The sequence below is a fragment of the Phyllopteryx taeniolatus genome, chromosome 3 (assembly GCF_024500385.1).
Source record: "Phyllopteryx taeniolatus isolate TA_2022b chromosome 3, UOR_Ptae_1.2, whole genome shotgun sequence".
NCBI lineage: Eukaryota > Metazoa > Chordata > Actinopteri > Syngnathiformes > Syngnathidae > Phyllopteryx > Phyllopteryx taeniolatus.
The window spans coordinates 21071026-21091471 of NC_084504.1; the positions used below are offsets into that span (position 1 = coordinate 21071026).

Below are 20446 nucleotides of genomic sequence, written 5' to 3' on the forward strand. Positions count from 1 at the left end.
CCAGAGGGGCGGTCTGGACTCAACTGCGCATGGAGTGGTTTTATCTGGGGATGTTAACAAAGCAATCTTATCAGCGCTTCCTTTACAGCGTCCCTTCCCGCTGTGATAACCGGAATCACTGCGGAAGAAGCGGCACAGGCAACATTGATTTTGGTTGCAGCAAAAACCAGGCATGTTCTTTAGTTCGGATTGAAATAGCTCTACATGATGGCTTAAACTCAAATAGAGTGAGTTGTTGTCACCAAATCTTCTCGATTTAAAATCACATTATCAATCCGCAATTTTTACGAGGAAGCTGTTGGGTTTCTTGTTCGCAGACACGAGTCATGTCTTCTGTAGGAGCCTCACAGGGCTAAAGGCCTCACGAAGATGTTAACAGACTCACAAGCTTTGCAGGATTTCTTCGGAGGCCAAGGAGCAAATTCTTCTCCACCTAACGGCAATATGAGGGAGATTTGCAGGGTCTGGAGATGGTCTCGATTCAGCTTTAGCATTTAGCGTTTCTTTATAGACGGAGTTCCCTGAATGAAATCTCAAAGTGCCACGCAAATTGGCAACAAATGATCTCCTGATCCAGGCCTACAGGCTGCAACTCTCAAGTTATTCGCCAAGACATGAGGACTGCATCATGTTCAAAGATGTTTCTAATATTTTTGACTCTCTCATGTACCTAATTGAGGTAAACAAAATATTAGACAGCTCTCAGTATGGTGCAGTACAGTATTGTATGTCATAATGGCTGGTTGATTTACTGTATGTCATTGTTTCGCAACCTGTATTGAGCGTGGCACATATTTTACATTAGGAAACCCACCAAACAAAAAGTGGATTCGCGGGTTTATTAGGTACCTTCTGCCATCTAGCTGAACATTTAATTGTACTGCCTGTCACTATATGTTGCTGGCATAGATAGATGAACAAAGATATATTATTTCTAGCACTGTAAATAAATAATCATTTTGTGACCAATTAAGTGAACTTGGAGAATTTCCCGCAGCACACCTGATGATCTCTCATAATGTGCCTTTTCTTTAATCATTCATCATCATTCATTATCACCGGTATCTCAAAGAATTTTTCCCCATGGAAATGAATGGAAATGCTATTGATCCCCCCCGCCCCCCAACACACACACACACAGTTTTTGTAATGTGTATTTCAATGAGAAAAAAAAATGTCCTCTAAAATACAATACAATGTACTTTATGAAAAGGTACAGTTATGATATAATTAAATACAATGTCAAGAATTAAATGTTTACGGTCACACTTTTTGCTTCAATTTAATTGTCATTATGCCGCGCCCTCTGGTGTGTGCGTGCCTTGGCCACCTGGAGGCAGTATAATATAGATGATGCGCCAGGAGACATAACAACTCCTCAGCAGTAAAATTAGTCGTTCTTTGCAGAGGATAAAGAATATACGCATGTTCACTGCCACCATACAGGACTCTGATCTAAAGTTTGTCCTCGCGAGTAAATGCATACAAACGATGGCTTGTATCTCGAAAAACTCCTAAGTCTAGTCACTCTTATTATTTCAAGGCACCACAGTAGTTTCTTTTTTTTGAATATATTCCAAAACTGCTATTATAGTTCTGCAACAAAGCTATATATTTTCAAAACGATCATCCAATTTTCATACTTTGCACTTAAGTGAGCGGCATTTGGCAAGCGGGATTACAAATGAAAAAAGCTTGGCTGTAGCTTGCCCCCTAACTGGGGGTCGACTTCTGTGTGCTGAACATGGTGTACACCAGCAAGTTCAAGCGTAGAAATCCACCTTGTTCTAGACGTGTGTCTCCGCTTTTCCCAAGCCCCCTTGGTGTTAGCCCCTCTCCTGCGTACGCTATTATTAAGCAGATGTTTTGCAGAGAAAAGCCCCTTGCGCCGTGTTTCCTCAACTCCCAATCCACATGTGGTCTGCAAGGGAATCAAACTTCAAGTCACAAACAAGCCAAGTGACCTATGGGAACCATGTGTGAGCGTACCCCGGGGCCCGCTCTGTGTGTGCCGGGTCACAGGAGACTGAGGCTTTAATAAAGGAGCAGGTCTGATACAGAGATGCCAGTCTGACCGCCTGGGGACACGCAACCTGATGGGGTCCAGATGAGAGCCACCGCGCTGGACTTCTTGCTCCAAAGCATGTTTATGTTCAAGACATAGCTGCGCTACATTCTGATTGGATTGGATTTAAAAAGGCTGCTCGCAGATCACAGCAGAACGTGTTAACCTGGGTACACACACACACACTGATTTCTAAAATGTGAGAGGCCAAAGTCGATGACGTCAAATATTTGTTCTTACTGTGTGTAGTGTACTCCAAATAACCAACACAGCACACCCAACACATCCATCGACAATGGCAAGTCTCCTGCCCCAAACCAGATTTGTCTGTACAACTTACCACTTTTTCCCTGTAAGCGGCAGTATAAGCATCCAGACTGCTGGACAATACAAAGAAGACGAACAAGTAGTAGTCATCACATTAGATAATTGCCTATGCTTTTGATTATTATCATTTATATAGCTAGTTTTGAACCTAAGTCAAGGAAAAAGTATGGTAAGGTTTCACAGCCCGTGGGCATCGAGTTTGACACCTGTGCCTTAGAAAAATATGCAACACAACCAGTTGCTCCTCAATTTGTGTCTGTCTTCCGTTTCATGTCACAATCACAGAGGCCGTAGCTCAGTCAACCTTGGCGTTAACCACACACATAAGCGTTTGTGATCGAAAACAATGAACAGGTTTAACATTTACCATTGCTGGCCCTGACCGTTTTCTCAGCAGATTGTGGAGGAAAGATCACTCTACACACGATAATGTGTCAGAGACATTCGATAATGAAACCTTTGCTGACTTTGATAGCATCCATCCATTTTTCATACCGCTTATCCTCACTAAGGTCACGGGCGTGCTGGAGCCTATCCCATCTATCTTCGGGCGAGAGGCGGCGTACACCCTGATCGCAAGGGATGGAAAATACTCAAATTTCACCCAACTCTGTCACAGCTTCACAACCTGTGAAAATACAAATTGCAGTACTAAACTATTCCCCATTTTATAACATTTTTTAGACTCCATTATACATACTGTAGATACTCTCATTTTTTAAATACAGTATATCGCAAATGACGATCTTTAGTTGGGCACTTACTGCGCCTTACGTTGAGCAGCTAGCTGTTACCAGCTAATACCAGCCTGCTATCGTCCTCCCCACACGGAGCTTAGAAGGCCTGTTGGACCTTTAGCCCACTGCAATCTTCCATCCCGCTGCTGTTCACTGTCAAGCCGGCCGGTTGTCAGCTGATGGCCACTGCTAGCTACTCCTCCGCAACACGGCCTTGCCTTAGAAGGAGCAGGGTATTTGGTCGGCATTTTAGAGCGTTACGGAAAGAGCTTAAATTGGCAGATGGACGCAAATAGGTGTTTTTTTCAGCGAATAGTTGTTGGTCAGTCTCTAATAGGAGATACAGTAAGATAGACTTGTACCGAGACCTTATTGTTTTTCTGTTGGTCATCATATGTAAATATTTAATGTGTCCCTGGCCATTGTGTTGTGTTGTTGCGGTGTCTGGTAACCTACAATACGAGGTTGCCGTTTGCTGCTTTTCAATGATCAATTGATGTTTGTCACATTATCTGGACAGGCTTACATCACGGCACCTTGCTGAGTGTCAGCTTCCACAGAACAAAGGAATTTACTTACAGGTCACACACTGGATCAAGTCATCAGTGTTCGGTCCTTCTCTGGCTTAGGCAGCTACTTGGTCTATCGGTGACAGGATGATGTGGTGAGTTACACTGTTAGAATATTATTAGGAAGGCTGCCAATAGACAAATTACAGGAGACATGCTATTGAGTTCAATACCACAATACTGTCACAAAATAAGGGCTTTTAATTGTCAAATGAAAAGTATGTTTGTTCATTAGGAAGTACAGTGGAACCTTCATCCATCCATTCTCTGTAGCACTTATCCTCATTAAGGTTTTGAGTGAGCTGGAACCTATCCCAGCTGACTTTGGGCGAGAGGCGGGGTACAACCTGGAGTGGTCCCGGGCCATTTACACTCACATTCACACCTTTGGGCAATCTGGACTATAGGGCTGTCAAACCAATTTTTGTCATGGCCACATTGTAGATATAATTGTTAAATACATTACTGTATTAATAATTTTATTTGAAAACCAAACAAGTTAGCCCACTCTAGTTCTCAGTGGCTCAATTTATATTTAAAAAAAATATATAGTTTAAAAAAAAAAATGCTCATAATACCTCTTAAAAGTAAAGACAGTTGCAATTTGTGGTATCAGGTACCTGGGCCTTTAGTTTGACACCTGTGATTTAGAGTTTTCGATGAACCTAACATGCATGTTTTTAGAATGTGGGAGGAAGCCCGAGTATCAGGACAAGCCCTTGGAGAACATGCAAAGCTGAGATTTGAACCTTAAACCTTAGAACTGTGAGGCAGATGTGTTAACCACGAGACCAATGTGCTGCACAGTGGAACCTCTAACGACAAGATTACTTTAGCCATAGGAAATAATGTGTTCCAGGGTTAAGTCATAAAACGGATTATTTTTATTATTATTATTTTTTTTTTAAAAAGGTAGTATTTTAAAATTCCTAATGATCATGTGTAAAAATGAGTTAACCAATGTTAAAAGTAAAAATAGTAACGCTCAAGCTTCACTTTGAAGAATGACAATGTGAGCTACTTCACAGATGCGCCTCAAGCATTTCTAACGTTGGTATTTGTCATACAGGTGTAAAAAGAAATTAGTTATTAATAAACTGTCAAAAAAAAAAAAAAAAAAAGAAGTGACAATTTGCCGGTTGATGCCTGACTCTTACTGCTTTGAATGTGAATCCGCTTACCAAACCCCCCCCCCCCCCGTACAGTAACATCCTGTGTATAGTCTTCCTTTCTTCACATTCTTCTTCTGTTAACACCCCTTGTTCAGGCTGGTTCTTCTTTTGGAATAAATGTCCCATAGAAAAAAACGTTTCTGTTTTATGTAATCCCTCCACCGTATTGCTGTTATCAGACGTGTCTAAGTCTGCAAGTTACATAACAGATTGAGGCCATTAAGCCCGACTGGCCACATGATAATAGCAGGATTTAAGATTGATTGCACTTTCACCAATAACCACCTGCTGCATATGCCTCAATATTGTTAGTTTAAGTCATGTCTTATATATTATTATTATTATTATATATATATATATATTGGACTCATAGTTGGCTGTCTCCCAAATGTATAGCGGATCACGTTCAAACTTATTTTTAATGCTACAGTGGTGCCTTGAGATACAAGTTGAATGTGTTCCTTTATGAGGCTTGTAACTCAAAATACTCAGATCTCAAGGCGTATTTACCCACTAAAATGAATGGACATGCCATTAATCTGTTCCAGCGTCCCAAAAGAAAAGAAAAAAAGTAACGTTAATTCTGAGAAAAATAGCACCTTAAGTTATGCGGCTTATTCTCATGTACTAACGCTAATCGTTGACTATGGTGTTTCCTTTTATGTGCTAGCATTAGCATTAAGATAGCGGACTAAAAGCTAAGCAATGTGGTTGTTTCAAATACACAGTGTAATACTCTTTGTTTTATGTTTAGTTTGACAGTAAACCTAAACTGAGAGTGACAATAAACAGCTCGAAGACTTTTTTTGAATATTTACCTATTCTATCTGTAAAACTGCTGCTTGGGTGAAGTGAGGAGTTCACTGCCACCATACAGCGCTCGTGTGTCAAGTTTGCGCTCACAAGTCAAAGAAAAAAAAAAATATATATATATATATCATACAAACGACAGCTTGTATGTCGACAAACTCGGTGACTCAGGTCACTTGTATCTCAAGGCACCAGTGAACTTGAGATCGCAACAATGATATTGCTTTCTCTGATTTTGATGAAGTTTCATTTGAGCTAACCTTATTGGCACCTGAATGTTTTCTTCAATAAATTAGAATACGGTAGAAAAGTTCTCTCTTTTTTTCCTCAGTAGTTTAATTCAAAAAGTGAAAACGGATCCTTACAGATTCATTAGACACATCGCGAAATACTTTCACAGATAGGAGGATAATTCTTATGTAATTTCCTAATTGAAGATAAGTTTGCTTTATTTCTTGTTATATTTTAAAATCATTGAAGTAGGCAATTATTGGTTAGCTTTAAGCTATCATAAAATAAAATAAATTATGAAAAATCCGCGTGGTGAATCTCGATAATGAGTTTCACTTTTAATCCAACTACTGATACTGTATTTTATTGGGCTGCACTGTACATACATAAATATATAAAGTGCAGTATGCAAAACAATCAGATGCCTGGTGGGATTGATTGTACATGTATTTTGCTTATTAAGTAGGAAAATTAAAAAAACAATTCCCAGTTCAGCAGCTGCAGTATGTCTGGATCTGCACAATAATTGGTTTCAACCGCTTATTTGAGATTGGTGTAATTGTTTTTATCATCATGCTCATTAACAAACATAACTAAACATTAAAACTTCCCCTGACTTGTGCATCAGTCAGACAGGTATTTAACTACACTTGATTTCATATATGATTTACCGTAATGCAAGGTAACGGAACAGTGTGCACATAAAAAAAGTAAATTACACCTTTTCTTCTTTTATGTCGTTCAATGACTGTAATTTTAAAAAAAAAATAGTCATGTGGTACACATTTTTACCCCTCATTTTTGTTATTGAAAAGAGATTTGTCAGTTTATGGAGAGCGCTACATTTAAATTATGCGGGTTAATTGCTAAAGCATCCTTAAGTGCTTAATTTGTCAATTGAATTTCTTTTTCTTTTTTTTACAACAATTCACTCCACACAGCAGTAAGCGATGTTGATTGATAATGGCTCAAGGCCTTTCCGTGTTTGTTCCATCCATTGTGCAATCAGACAGATGAAGCAACACTCTGCGACGTAACACAACGAGAGCCGGTGTTAAGTAATACAGATGGGTGCCGTTTGCTTCATCATGGTAACACGCATGCACGCACATACATTCACTGTTTTTTTGGAGGGCTCGATGCCCCACGTTGACCCAGCATTTTGTTACTCCTTCCATTATGGCTGACTAACTCTTGGCATCCTGCTTGAATGACAGCAGCAGGGGTGCATGAGGCGGTGTTGTGTCATTCCGTGTGCTGTAAACTGGCACAGAGGAACCTGGGAGGCAAAATGTGGGCCAGATGAAACCGATCTCTGAACCTGAACCCTGCACTTCTCAGGCTGTTGTTACAAAAGCCTTCCAGGTCAAAAGCATCACAAAGCACAGCGGTCTTTAATGGTCACATTTATTGCTGTAGAACCACATGCCTCACATTGGTATGTACAAATTCGTAGAAATGCAGTAGCCATCCTTTGAGGGACCTGAGAGGGGATGACCTGCAACGCCTCTTTGTCATTGGTCACTTTAACGCCAGAGGAGCACCACAGTTCAAGTACAGAGTTCTGCAGTTCACGTAATACAAATAGAGTTGAAACCTTTCACCCACAGTGCCAACACAACATTGAAAAGCACAATTAAGACTACTATACTAAATAAGCATGTTGTTGTTATTAACAGTATTAAAAAGAGGTTAAACAATATCCTTATTTACATTCTGCTTTTACCAGTTCAAAATAAAACGTATTTTGCACAAGTCGCCTACCTATAAGACAAAGCACCTTTGATGGACAGTAGGTTCCTAAAAATAGGTATACACCAGTTAATGTATCAGGAAGTCAAATTGTGGCACTCTCGAATTGCACCTATTGCATCCATTGATGAATTGACCAAAACATGGTCCACTCTTGATGATGTCAATCAATATTACCTCATTAAGTAGGGTACACACATATTGACAATCAGGGCAAATTTCAGCATTTTCCTTCCCTTGTGATCAAAACCAAGAAAGGCCAGATTGTGGTGTGGGATGTGTTTTCAGTCCCGATCTGCTCGCAAAACGGTCACGGCGGACAATTGTAAATGTTTAAACCTATTCAATATTTATGACTGCAAAAGGACAAATCCTTGTGTGTGTGGTCACCAAGTTCATTATTGTCCGATGGAGATATGGTGATGTGTGGTCTGCTGTGTTGCTCACCTCGAGTACACCGCACACTATAAGAGCAACAAGCGCGTACACTTTTTTCCTTGTCGTGCGTGTGATCTGTCGCAATTTAGAAATCGGTTCAGATGTTAAAAATCACTATGCGTGTACCCCAATTTACACAATTAAATTTGCAAACGTAATTCAGTGTTCTTAATGGGGAAAAAAAACAGTAGAACCTCTAAAGTCCAGTGGTTTACTGGTCATCTATTGGGAATTTGGAAGTGCCAATTAAGTGTTTGCATTTTTCTTTGGCTTTGTTGTGACATCACCACATAGCAGTGATGGCATGTCCATCCATCCATCTATCCATTTTTGATAGTACTTGTCCTTATTAGTGTCGTGGGGGAGCTGACGCCTATCCCAGCTGATTTTGGGCAAGAGGCGGGGTACCCCTGAACAGGTTGCTAGCCAATCACAGAGCATATAGACAAACAAGCAATCACACTCACATTCCCACCTATGGACAATTTAGAGTCCTCAATGAACCGAAGATGCATGTTTTTGGAATGTTGGACGAAGACAGAGTACTTGGAAAAATCCCACCCAACCATTTTCAAGAACTTTCAAACACCACACAGGACAGCCAGTGCTGAAATTCGAACCCAGAACATCTTGACTCTGAGGCACAAGTGCTAATTAATACACAACCATGTTCCGTTGATGACAACCATAGAACCTAAAATGGAAGTTATCGTGAAACATGAAAGTGGTACACCAGATTGCTGAGTGCAAAATGGCCACTCATTTGGCCACTCATGACAACGAGTTGCCAAACTCGCACACTGCACGAGAGTTCAGTCGGTTTCGACAGCGTTGCTCGTTGTGCGACGCGCTTTAGTCACTCGTCGTCAAAGGATGAATTACATTACATTACATTACCGGTAGAGTATTTCTATTTCCATTGGCTTTTATGGGGAAATTTATTAGGTCGAGCAACGTTCCAAAACCAATTGTGTTGGACTTCAAAGGTTCCAGTGCATGTCAAATGTTTCCTGTTCCTTGTCGCTGGCCAGTTTCATGTGTAGTCATGAAGTACAGTAAGTAGCTCCAGAAGGGAGGCACATCAAGAGAGGGTGTTGCCGTCTATGATCTGCAGGTGCTACAACACTGTCTTTGCACCGACCTGAGAGAGCAGCGGCCCAACAGCTTCAGCTTGGCGCAGAAGCGAGACGACATTGTGTTTTTCCTGCACATCGGGCCTGCCAAAGGAGGAACGAGACTTATTCACAGTCCAAGGAGCTGAAGAGCAAGACTTGTGTAACAAACCTGAAGCGGTCTGGCATTCCTGCATATTGCATTTCCGGAGAGCTTCTGGTTTGGACATCTTCTCACACAGGCTGTCTGGCATTACACCAGAATCCTCGTTATTCACGCAGATGACGTCACGCTGCTGCTGACCTCCTCCGCAGCTCGCAGAGCACTGCAAAGTCATAACACGTACACGTCCAGCCTCCGATTTATGGTGAAAAGTCATCATTATTGTTAGAAGTGGCAAAAGTACTCGTCCACAGTCCTTAAGTAGAAGTACAGAAAATTGTGGAAAAAAGAACTGGTAAAAACAGTAGTACTGATTCAAAACTTGTACTTAGGTAAAAATTATAGAGTAAAAAGTAAACAGGATTTTTTTTACTGTCAATGATGTACAGTATAATACCTATTTTGATATATATATATATATATATATATATATATATATATATATATATATATATATATATATATTTTTTTAAACAGTTAACACAAAATGATTTTCCTTATAGTGCTCGTATTGAGAAGAAGAAAAAAAATCCTGTTACGTTGCAGGTTGTTCTTTAGGCGCAAGCTAGCGCTGGCTTGACTTTTACACTACCAACAATAACAACAAAGGTTCCCAAAGCTTTGCTAATGTTGTGGCTTGAGTAACAAACTGTGCTAAATTAGCTACAAATAATCCTGACTTGTAGATTTTTTAAAAATTTTAATGATTGAAAAAAAATACCATATCAAATGCCTCCGCTCTCAAGTGTTGTGGCACTGTCCGCTGAATGCCTCCCACTGAAAAATGGATGCTACTTCATCTAGCATCTTTCTTATGCCCTACACCTCCCTACATGTTTGAGACCTGAAAATATATCTGCTTAAAATGTCACACTGGGATGTCAGGGAAGCGCTAGTCGGCAACTAGCTCGCAAGCTTCCAGGGCTTCGCAGAGCTGGCGGCGGGCTCGTCTGCGGCGTCACCTTCTTGCTTGGGAATTTAAATAACAGCACCAAGCCGTTCTGTAAATTGTGGAATCCAGGGAAGATGCATTTTTGTGGTGTCGGCATAGCTAGCTAGCAAGCTAACTGATCGCTGTCGTGATAGAATTGGGCTTAGAAATAATAACCAAGTAAACTCACAATTGTGACAAAGTAAGGAGTAGAAAGTACAGATCTCTCTATTCAAATGTAGGAGATAAATGCAAATAAGTCATTCTCAACTGAGTCCTTGCTCAAGTAAACTACAGATATCTGATCATTTACTTTGACAAAGTGTTTTGACTTTATTTCCAATCACTGATCATCTGTCACCGACCTGCTCCCACTCTTCTGTCCTCCAGTTGGTGCAAGGCTTCAGGCTGCATGACTCTGTGCTATTTGGCCTCGGTGTAGCGCCACAACCGTGAGGCACTGGACAGTACACCAGCCGCTCACGCATTCCCTCACCACAGCTCCCAGAGCACTGAGGAGACACATTTGTGACTTTGTGTCTTGACTTGAGCAGGCCGCATTGAGCATTGACACCACAGAGATACATACCGGTCCCCAGGGTGACACATTCCAGTCCACACAGACCTTGTGGGGGCAAGTCAATGTACTGACAGGTTTGCTGGACACCGCCTGACAGTGGAAGGGCCGAAGAGGACGTTGATTCTGGGAATCAACACATTGGACATCCCGGTATCGCTTTCCCACCACTGCACAGTTCTCTAGACACTACGGAGAACATTGCAGTTCTAACACACTGATAGATGACCGTTATGGCATTCAAGGACTGGTGGATGTTACCTTGCTCCAGCTGCCACTTTGCCAGGTGGCACACGGCTGTAAACGGCAGGTGCGAGCAGGCTCAGGTTTCTTGGTGCTTGCACAGTCCTCGTCCTTCTGGGAACTGCATGTAACTGCCCTCCATATTGCACCGATTCCACAGCTGGTTGAGCACTGGAGTAGGACAGGAAGTCTTGGTTGAATCTCAGATGGTGCATGCTTGCTTAGGCAAAAGATTTGGTAAAGAAAGAAAATTACAAGTTTCATCCATCTGTTTATCCATTTTCTACCCTGTACCTTTTATCTGGGGTAACTAGATCAATGGGTCTCTAACTGGGGTCTGTAGACTTTTCTTTTGACTCTAATATTACAATACTATGACATTATCTCGGAAAAACTTTTGACTTTATTCTTCTAAGATTACAGCGTCTTCAACTTGCAAAAAATATGTCTTTGTTCTAGTAAAGCTAACTTATTTAGCTTGAAAATATATGACTTTATTCTGTTTTCTCCCCCCAAAAATATATATGACTGTTATAACATTACGATTATTTTTCTCAAAAATGGGCAACTTACATGTGGTAGTTATATTTAATTGGTGTTCGGAATATGGGCAGGTTCTTGGAAAAACTGCTCCTCTGTAAGGACTCTCTGGACCCAAAAAGTTTGAGATTCCCTAAACTAGAGCCTATACAGCACACTTATGCCAATTTTCCAAGGCACGGCAGCAGGACAGCTTGACTGTTCTCAGTTTTGGGGTGAATGGTTTTCCACAAATGGTGTCTCAAAAAACTGAGGAAACCACGCCACATCAGTTGGAATGAGACAAGTTAATGAACAACAACAACAGAGTAAAACGATGTTCTCTCGTACAGTATTTATGAATGTTATTCAAGAGGAGATTTACGGCAGCAAGAAAACGTACCACATCAGCAAAGTGGAGCCTGTGGATTATAATACATCTGTGTCCAGAGCTAAGGTACAGCAACATGATAAAAAAAAAAAAAAAAAAAAGTTAGCATGTGTGTTTATTTTTGGACTTAATTGAATTTCCTTGACCAATGGACTGAAACGGTACCAGAAACAGTACCAGATTTAGGCAGTGGAAAAGGCCACTGAGTCGGTACAGACAACTTTTTATTCCCAAATTCACACATTCATACCATTTGGCTTGCAATCAGTCCAGGGTGTACCCTGCCTCTCGCTCAAAGTCAGCTAGGATAGGCTGCTGCTCAACCGCAACCCTAATGAGGATAAGCGCGATAGAAAATGGATGGATGGGCCTTTTCCAGCCTTCACGTAAACTAATAATCATGTTTATTGAAGGCGGGAGGACAAATGACAAAATAATTTGATGGATAATCCTTTGTAAGAGTAATTTTTTGATCATATAGAAGCCATAAATCAACACAGCCTAAGCCTAATGCAACAAAAAACCTTTTATACCATTTCTGTGCTGGGTTTTCTGGTAAAACTGCTGAAGATGCAAAGAATGTTTTACGACCCTGCAAACAGCTTCAGTTTAATACGATAATAAATAATAATAAAACCTCAAAATGTAAAACATATATATGTAATTAATGGATTGTGGTCGGCATGGGAGTTTAAGATGATGTTTTGTTAAAGGCCTGGAACACTATGACATTTTAAAATCCTGGCATAGCATTTTATTGGGGAAATGTATGACGGTCCTAAATTTCTGCACCCACCTCACTCCAGTTTCCTACAAGCCAGAACACATCCATGCTGACTGGCTCTCCAGGGTCTCTGGTGGGGTGGGGAGACGGTTGATTTTGGCTCTTGGACCGGTTACCATTAGTCCGGGATGAGTTTTTTTTGGTAGAGACACTTTTCTTGGGAGTCAAAGCAGGCTTCTTCGTTTTAATAACTTTTATTGTGGTATGAGGCCACGATGCAGTGCCGAGCGGTGTAGAAGGAACTTTTGTTGTGTGGAGGCCTGTTTTGGATGGAACCGAACGCGACTTCAACATGGGAGTAGTTAGAGGAATGCTGGGCATCCGGGGGCTGTATGGAGTGACGCGAAGAGTGGTGTGATGACTGATCTCGGCAGTAGCGTGTGGGGTGAAGGAGGAGGATGTGGTGGCTTCTGTGGTTGTGTGTTTGCCAGGGCCACTTGTTTGTAAAGTGGGCGTGATGATTACATGCGGCACTAGTGTGGTTGATTTAAGAGGATTTTTGAACCAAGTAGTACCGACGTCCAGGTCAATGATCCCCTCCTCCTCTCGTGTTCGCTCTTCTGTAACATAGTCATAACCAGGAACATTCATCACCACATTGGGTGTGCTTCCTTCCTCACTGTCCACTCTCTCCTCTGCTTCTGGCGTTGCTTGACTTGGATCGTTATCATGATCAAGGGTTGGAATTTTATAGGTTGAATATGCAGTGGTAGTTGTAGCTGTGGCTGAGGTACTCGTGGTAGCCCCGGTGGGGAAGAAAGGCTTAGTTGGGTTTCTCTTTGGTGGGTAAATGCGGCGGTATTTAGGAGGCGGTCCGGGTCGTCGCTGGAGACTCGAGCTAGGGCAGCTCTGCAGACCGCACAGTGATCGGGTGCGTGGTTTGGTAGCGAGGTCGCAGGTTTTTTGGGGTGCTAATGCACATGTAACAGTGCGGGAGCGGACACCTCCTCCACATGTGACTGGACACTGGGGAGAAGACAGAAGACTGATTACGATGTAGTAGAAAGACATTGGAAGGGAAGGGATGACTTACGTCTTCCCAGAGTCCAACAACCCAGTCCTGTCCACAGGGTACATCTCTGTTGCATGGTATAACGGGTTTGGGTTTAAGGAGCTGCTTGCACTCCACAGGATGGAGCACCCTTTCCTCACCCGAAACCGTGCGGACGCAAAGCACCGTACGCTTCCGCAAGCCTTCCGATCCACAGGCGGTCGTACACTGCTGCCAGCCTCCAACCCACCACCTGTGGGTGAAGGGAAACTCAAGAGTGGAAAGACTGTTGAGGGAGGACACCAATCCAGAGGATTTGATGGCACAAACCTGGCAGGGCAATCCATGTTCTTACAATTCCGGTGTCTGTCTTCTGGACGGCTCTCTGGGTCACACAGAGACTCGTCTACAACGCCCACATCCATCTCAAAGCAGCGTGCAGGCTGGTGCTGTTCACCTAAGACAGGAGGTATATGGTCTGATAACACTTAAGCTTTTAAAAATACAATCACAATCTTCCTACTACCATCTAAGTAAAGCAAAACGAAACAGAATGAGAGCACTAAGAAAGCGCATACCAGCACTAAGGCCAAGCAGTGTCCCACAAAGTGTCTGGGATATATGCTTGGATCTAAAATTACATGCACTGTGGATCCAGAACAGATATCCAGAACAAAAATAAATAAATGTACCGGCATTACCAGATAACTAGCAACCCTTTATTGCTCAGTGACTGTTTTTTGTCAATGTCTTTATATCTCAAAAGTGTTCTCTGTCAATTGATTGTCTGTTGTCGTACTAGAGCGGCTCCAACTACCGGAGACAAATTCCTTGTGTGTTTTTTGGACATACTTGGCAAATAAAGATGATTCTGATTCTGATCAGATCTGGATCAAGATTTCATATCTTGGATCAGAGACAAATATAATTTTGTGCATGTCCATGGTACTGCTGCATAAACCTACCATTCTTTAATGAAGTTTTAGGAGTGCATTTTTACTTCCCATTTTTGAGCGGTCATACAATATCTGTGCTCTGAGTTTTACCAGTTGATGCTCAAATGTCAAGTAACACACACACTACCCTAAACCAAAATCTTGCATAGTAAAGACTCAGTAAAGTGAAATCAGAGATAAGTTTCAAAATACATTACACGTTTAAAGATAATTGTTGAAAATGTACAGACACTGATAACTGTGTAAGACTGAATTGTGGAGATTTAGCTTTAAAACTGATTTTTTCAGATTTTTTTTAGCATGGCTAAAACAGAGCCCTGTGACAGACTTGGGTGTCCAAAGAAAAGAACTAAGCAGCCTCCACTGTGCGGTTAGCTAGCTAGCTATGCCTACACCCCGAAAATATATCTTCCCTTTGGATAGTCCCCTGGGGTGGCCACTTTAAAATGCACCTGGTTGTCGGCCATCAGTGTGCACACGTCATAGAGAGAGAAAGGCAAAGGGGTTAGTCAGATGTGACATAGAGCGCCTCGTTGTTGGCCGTCATTGTGCGCACGTCACAGGAAAAAAGGCATAAGGGCGAGGGGGAAAAGGTTTGATGTGACTGACAGCGTGTGGAGCGGGGCTTCGTGTTGGCATGGCCACTTTAGAGCGCCTCGTTGTCGCGCCGTGGAAACCCCCACAACGACCCAGTGGGATGTATTCTAGCCACTGGAGGCTTTAAGCAGCTACATTTTCTGAGCTCAAACATGTAGTTACAGTATATGTAGACATGAGAACGATGCGAGAGGAAGTAGCATCCATTTTTCTGGTTGCAGCAGTGGTATTTGATTCACAGTTGAGACGGGCGTGGTTTCATGCAATCAGCAGACACACTCACAGCTTTTGGGAGAAGAGACAATGGTTTCATTTTTGATGATTTTGAAGCCTCATTTTATATATTTGCGGATTTTTTTTAAATCATTAAAATTTGCCGTAGTTGCTAACAACACTTCTCTGTGGTGTGTCATATTTAGAGGACATATTTTCACTTTACTGGGACTTTAAACACAGGACTGACCTAGTCCACAGGTGGTGCTGCAGTCTGTCCATGCGCCGTGTCTCCACCTGTAAATTGGTTTGATGACCTCATTTCCTGTCTCCTTGCTCTTCTTAATGGTGTACTCATACTTGAGTCCTGGGTTATTCTCCTGAAACAACAACTGGACAATCGCATGGACTATGATGCAAATAATCAGGCAGGGACTTTTTGTCAGTTTTCTAAACTGATGCAAAGCTGGAGCTAAAATGTCAGTTCTTGTATCTATCCAGCCATTTTCTATGTACACATTTGCATTGACACCCTTCAAGCAGTATCTTTGAATGGGCATACCTGGAGCACGACTGGCTCCTTGGTGGGTCCAGGTGCAGTGAGGTTCTCCATGTTCCCGCTACGTTCATAGTAGAAGGTTGTCCCACCGGCCTGGTACTCCCCATTCCACTGGATGATGTAGTTGCCGTTGAGAAAGTAGTCCTCCGAGCCCTGTCTCCTCAGAGCCAGGAAGTTACCTGCCTCCTCAGTTTCCTTCACCAGGATGTCCCGGGCCCCCTCGGGTATCACGCCCACGTCCACGTACCCTGCGAGAGATGGGAGTGGGGCGGGAGGGTGGGGGTCTGAGTCACAGCGAGGTAATGGATGGCCCACCATGGCTGCTGGTGCACGCACATCCAGACTACCACAGCCTCTCTCTGATCTTTAATAGAGGGTGGGCTCAGTCTGCAGGGCTGGTTGGCATGTGTGTGTTCAGCGTGGGGGGCACTGCCCTGTCTCTGCTTTTTATTGTATGTGAATGGCGGAGGAGCAAGCAACTGGGTGTGGGTCTGTGGATTTTAACGATGTTTGTGGGAAGGTGTGTGTGTCTTTCTGTGTTTGTGCAGCCGAGGAAGGGGCGGTGGGGGTCTTGCACTTATGTCTAGGCCTTTTGAAGTGTTACACATCTGGCTGGTTATCTGGGAAGGATGCCGTGCCCAACAAGAGAGGGAGAGAACCTGGGCACGAGGGACATTCTTTATCCTTTAAAGGCCTTTTTATCTTTGAAGCTGCCTTGTGAGTTACACTTTACACAAAATAGACACCCGTCCCCAAACAAGAAGAACAGGAAAAATAGCTGCACCATCTAAACAGATCTCATACATACCAATACATCTAGCTAAACGTCAAAGCGATACAATGACTGGATCATTCAGAATCCTTTAAGGTCCGGTGCAAGCTTGTCAAGAAAGGCTCCTCACAAAGAGCTAAGTATGGACGCTGAGAAGGTAGTCATGTATTTTCGCATGGGGAAGTGGTACGTGTGTCTGTGTCCTTGCTGCTCAGTACAAAATGGCTAAGCGCTTGTTCAGTATTGTGGAGAAGCCCAAGTCTATCCCTGCTGACTTTGGGTGAAAGGCAGACTACACCCTCAAATGGTCACCAGTCAATCGAAGGGACAACCATTCACAAACACACACAAATTCTCTTTGAGCAGGAATCCATCCCATGCTGTTGCAATGGATTGGGTTTGACCTTATTTGTAAAAACTTGTGGGAAGGGATCTAGCCCTTGTGCTGAGGTATCCTACCCATTGAACTCACCGAAGCCTTCTCCCTCCTCAAACGACTTGTAGACCGTCTTGCAGCTCGTGCCGTCACCCAAACACACTCCGCAACGATCCTCCACTGCGTTTGAGTCGATGCCATAATCACAGCCCACCTCCTTAGGACAAAACACATGTATATACGTCACCCAAAACTCATTAAATAACAATAAAGACAAGAAACGTCCATGAATCTGCAGTAATGTTGCAAGGTGTTTCATAACTTGCCATACCTCCCCAGCCTCTCTGAGTCTCTTACCCAGGCACACTACCTTGCACACTCCGTTGACGCAGATGTTTCTGGAGTTGTTGTTCATGAAGCACGGTGTTCCGTCAGTCACAGTGTCGAGCATCTTCTCCGAAAAATACTCAGTGTCGGGCCGGCAGTGGAGCTCGCAAGGGTTCACTACAGGGAGACGGGGTGGAATTGACATTGTACTGTATCACGTATTTTTCATGAACGCAGAGGCAAAAAGTGGGAATAAAATGTACATAGTTTATAGTACTACTGTGCATTATTGTAGGTTTAAGAGTTTAAGTGTTTGAGAGTAAAGAAAGTGTTTACAAGAGTATGGTAGAATAATTATGGGGAGGTTCATACAGCTTTAAAATATGTATAAATGATCAAAAATCTGTGGTCGCTACTTTACGGATGTCACAGACTGCGGGGGTGGTCTGGAACCTAACCCCGGATAAACGAGGGATTACTGTAACTCATTGCAAGTTCTACTTTTACATTAGAGTATTGTACTTTGCCAAACACTTTCTGACCCTCAAAGGCCACTGTACTCATGTGCGTAGGACCCTCAGTCTAGCTAATATCGACGAGCAAGATCAAATTAACGAGTTTTTTTTCCCCCCATAAGAAAACAACTTAATGTTGATGCAAATAAAACTTTATCTTTATGTGCACTATTGGAGAAGGGGAGGGGGGGGCAGCAACGTATGCAATGAATGCTAAAGTTATTGCAGTGCATTCTGGGACTTGTATTATCAGCAGTGTTTGAAAATGGTAAAATGTATGCTAATTACAACTATCATCAGTGTATTTAGGGGGAGATAAGATGCAATTAGTCCGGTGTCTTAACGGGTCTAAATAAACCCACGGCAAAAAAATACAAGTTCAAGCTGTGAGTATTCCATTGTAAATGGTTATGGAAGAATAGATGCATAAAAATTGTAAGCTTGTGTGGGGTTTAGAGTATAAAGGGTTTAGAGGAATTTGTGCGAATTGTGGTCGGGCGTGTAATATGCGATTTTAAGTTGGATTCTTATGGCGGGTTTTATTGATATCGGTTTTCCGTGGTTTATCTATGGTGTGGGGTATTTATAAATCTTATTAATTCTAACCAATAATCTTAATTAAAAATTTTAATAACAAAAATATATATATATTTATTTTAAAATACTAAATACTCTAAAAAAAAAACAAAAAAACAAAAAAAATAAAAAAAAAAACAAACACCAAAAAAAAAAAAAAAAACAAAAAAAAAAAAAAAAAAAAAAAAAAAAAAAACCCAAAAAAAAAACAAACAAAAAAAAAAAAAAAAAAAAAAAAAAAACAAAAAAAAAAAAAAAAAAAACAACAAAAAAACAATAAAAAAAAAAAAAAACCAAAAAAAACAAAAAAAAATATTTTTTTTTTTTTTTTTTTTTTTTTAATTTTTTTTTTTTTTATATTATTTTTTTTTTTTATATTTAAAATAACATTTTTTCTTTTTTCTTCTTTTTTTCTTTTCCCCCTCTTTTTTTTTTATTTTTTCTTTTTTTTTTTTTTTTTTTTTCCCTTCCTTTTTTTTTTCTTCTTGTGTGGGGTTATGTTTGTGTGTGGTGTGTGTTGTTCGGGGGGGGGGGGGGGGGGGGGGGGGGGGGTGGGGGGGGGGGGGGGGGGGGGGGGTGGGCCCGGGGGGGGGGGGGGTTGGGGGGGGGGGGGGGGGGGGGGGGGCACCCCACCCCCCCCCCCCCCCAAGGGGGGGGAAAGGGGCGGGGGGGAGTCCAGTTTAGAGCGACAAGAGCCATTCACAGAGCACCAAAGAATCTGGCAAATGTTCTAAAAAAAATGACATGAATCACCAGCAATTAGACACAGATACGAGTGACTGGACCTAGGAGTTTTTTCGCGATACAAGCAGTCGTTTGGATGAGTTTTTGCTTTGACTTGTGAGCAAAAAGTTGCAGTTAACTGAACTCACTTAACAACAAGGAGCAGTTTGGCAAACACCGAATAATTCTTCTAAAAAGAGACTTCAAGCTGTTTATTACCACTACCAGTTGAAGTTTACTATTAATCTAAACATAAAACAAAGAGAATTACACAATATTTATTGAAAACAACCACATAGCATTACCTCAGTAAAGTCCATTTAGCTTAATGCTAACAGACAATGCAAAATGCCATAAAAGGGCTAACAAATAGCATCGATGTTGCAGCATTATAACTCCGTACGCAGCAGATATTTGTCTCTATAAACTGTATCTGTATGTCTGTATTATACTGTCCCCGGGTGGCCAAGGCGAGCGCACATGAAAGAGCAGCACAATGTACATTGACTTGAAGCAAAAACTTTGGCAAAAACTGTTTAATTCTTTACATTAAATTTAATTATGTTTTTACAAAGTACAATATTATAGAATGCTAGCTACCTTATTAAAAACTTGGGTAAGACTCCGCTGAAGTCCCAGGCACCAAATGAACGGTGCGCCACTTATATATATTCATGGTTTACTTTTAAGTTGATCACATTGCAAAGACTTACATCCACCTCGTTGCAGAAGGTGGCATTGGGCCCGTACTGGAGCTGACACTGGTGGTGCGTGGTGTAGCGAACGCCGAGGCGCGCCAAAGGCGTGGTCAGGTCTCTTTTGGAAGGACGATCATCCAAACAGAAACCCCATCCACGACTGTCAGAAAGGACAATATAAAGGTGATTTATAAAAAAAAGAAAACATTTTTGACGTATGATAATTTTATAGCAGTTTGTTTGAGGAGAGCACAAGGATAAAGTGGACTGGTAAAATATACTTCAAGGTCCATAAATTGACTTGACATACGGTAGCACAATA

At 41.9% G+C, this 20446-nt stretch overlaps 1 protein-coding gene across 1 annotated transcript in view; it reads right to left on the bottom strand.

The window, feature by feature from the left end:
- Positions 1 to 7301: 7301 nt before the first annotated feature.
- The window catches only part of adamts12 (ADAM metallopeptidase with thrombospondin type 1 motif, 12), a 29627-nt gene continuing 16482 nt past the window's right edge, over positions 7302 to 20446 (bottom strand). The window contains exons 9-22 of the mRNA XM_061767023.1: positions 20140 to 20284; positions 19337 to 19433; positions 17656 to 17789; positions 17382 to 17502; positions 16141 to 16385; positions 15829 to 15970; positions 14143 to 14269; positions 13855 to 14065; positions 12834 to 13787; positions 11146 to 11298; positions 10897 to 11073; positions 10673 to 10819; positions 9386 to 9539; positions 7302 to 9318 (exon numbers count right to left, since the gene is read on the bottom strand). Of these exons, the coding sequence (XP_061623007.1) occupies positions 9203 to 9318; positions 9386 to 9539; positions 10673 to 10819; positions 10897 to 11073; positions 11146 to 11298; positions 12834 to 13787; positions 13855 to 14065; positions 14143 to 14269; positions 15829 to 15970; positions 16141 to 16385; positions 17382 to 17502; positions 17656 to 17789; positions 19337 to 19433; positions 20140 to 20284 (2923 nt within the window). The 3' untranslated portion in view covers positions 7302 to 9202. The remainder of the gene's footprint in view (positions 9319 to 9385; positions 9540 to 10672; positions 10820 to 10896; positions 11074 to 11145; positions 11299 to 12833; positions 13788 to 13854; positions 14066 to 14142; positions 14270 to 15828; positions 15971 to 16140; positions 16386 to 17381; positions 17503 to 17655; positions 17790 to 19336; positions 19434 to 20139; positions 20285 to 20446) is intronic.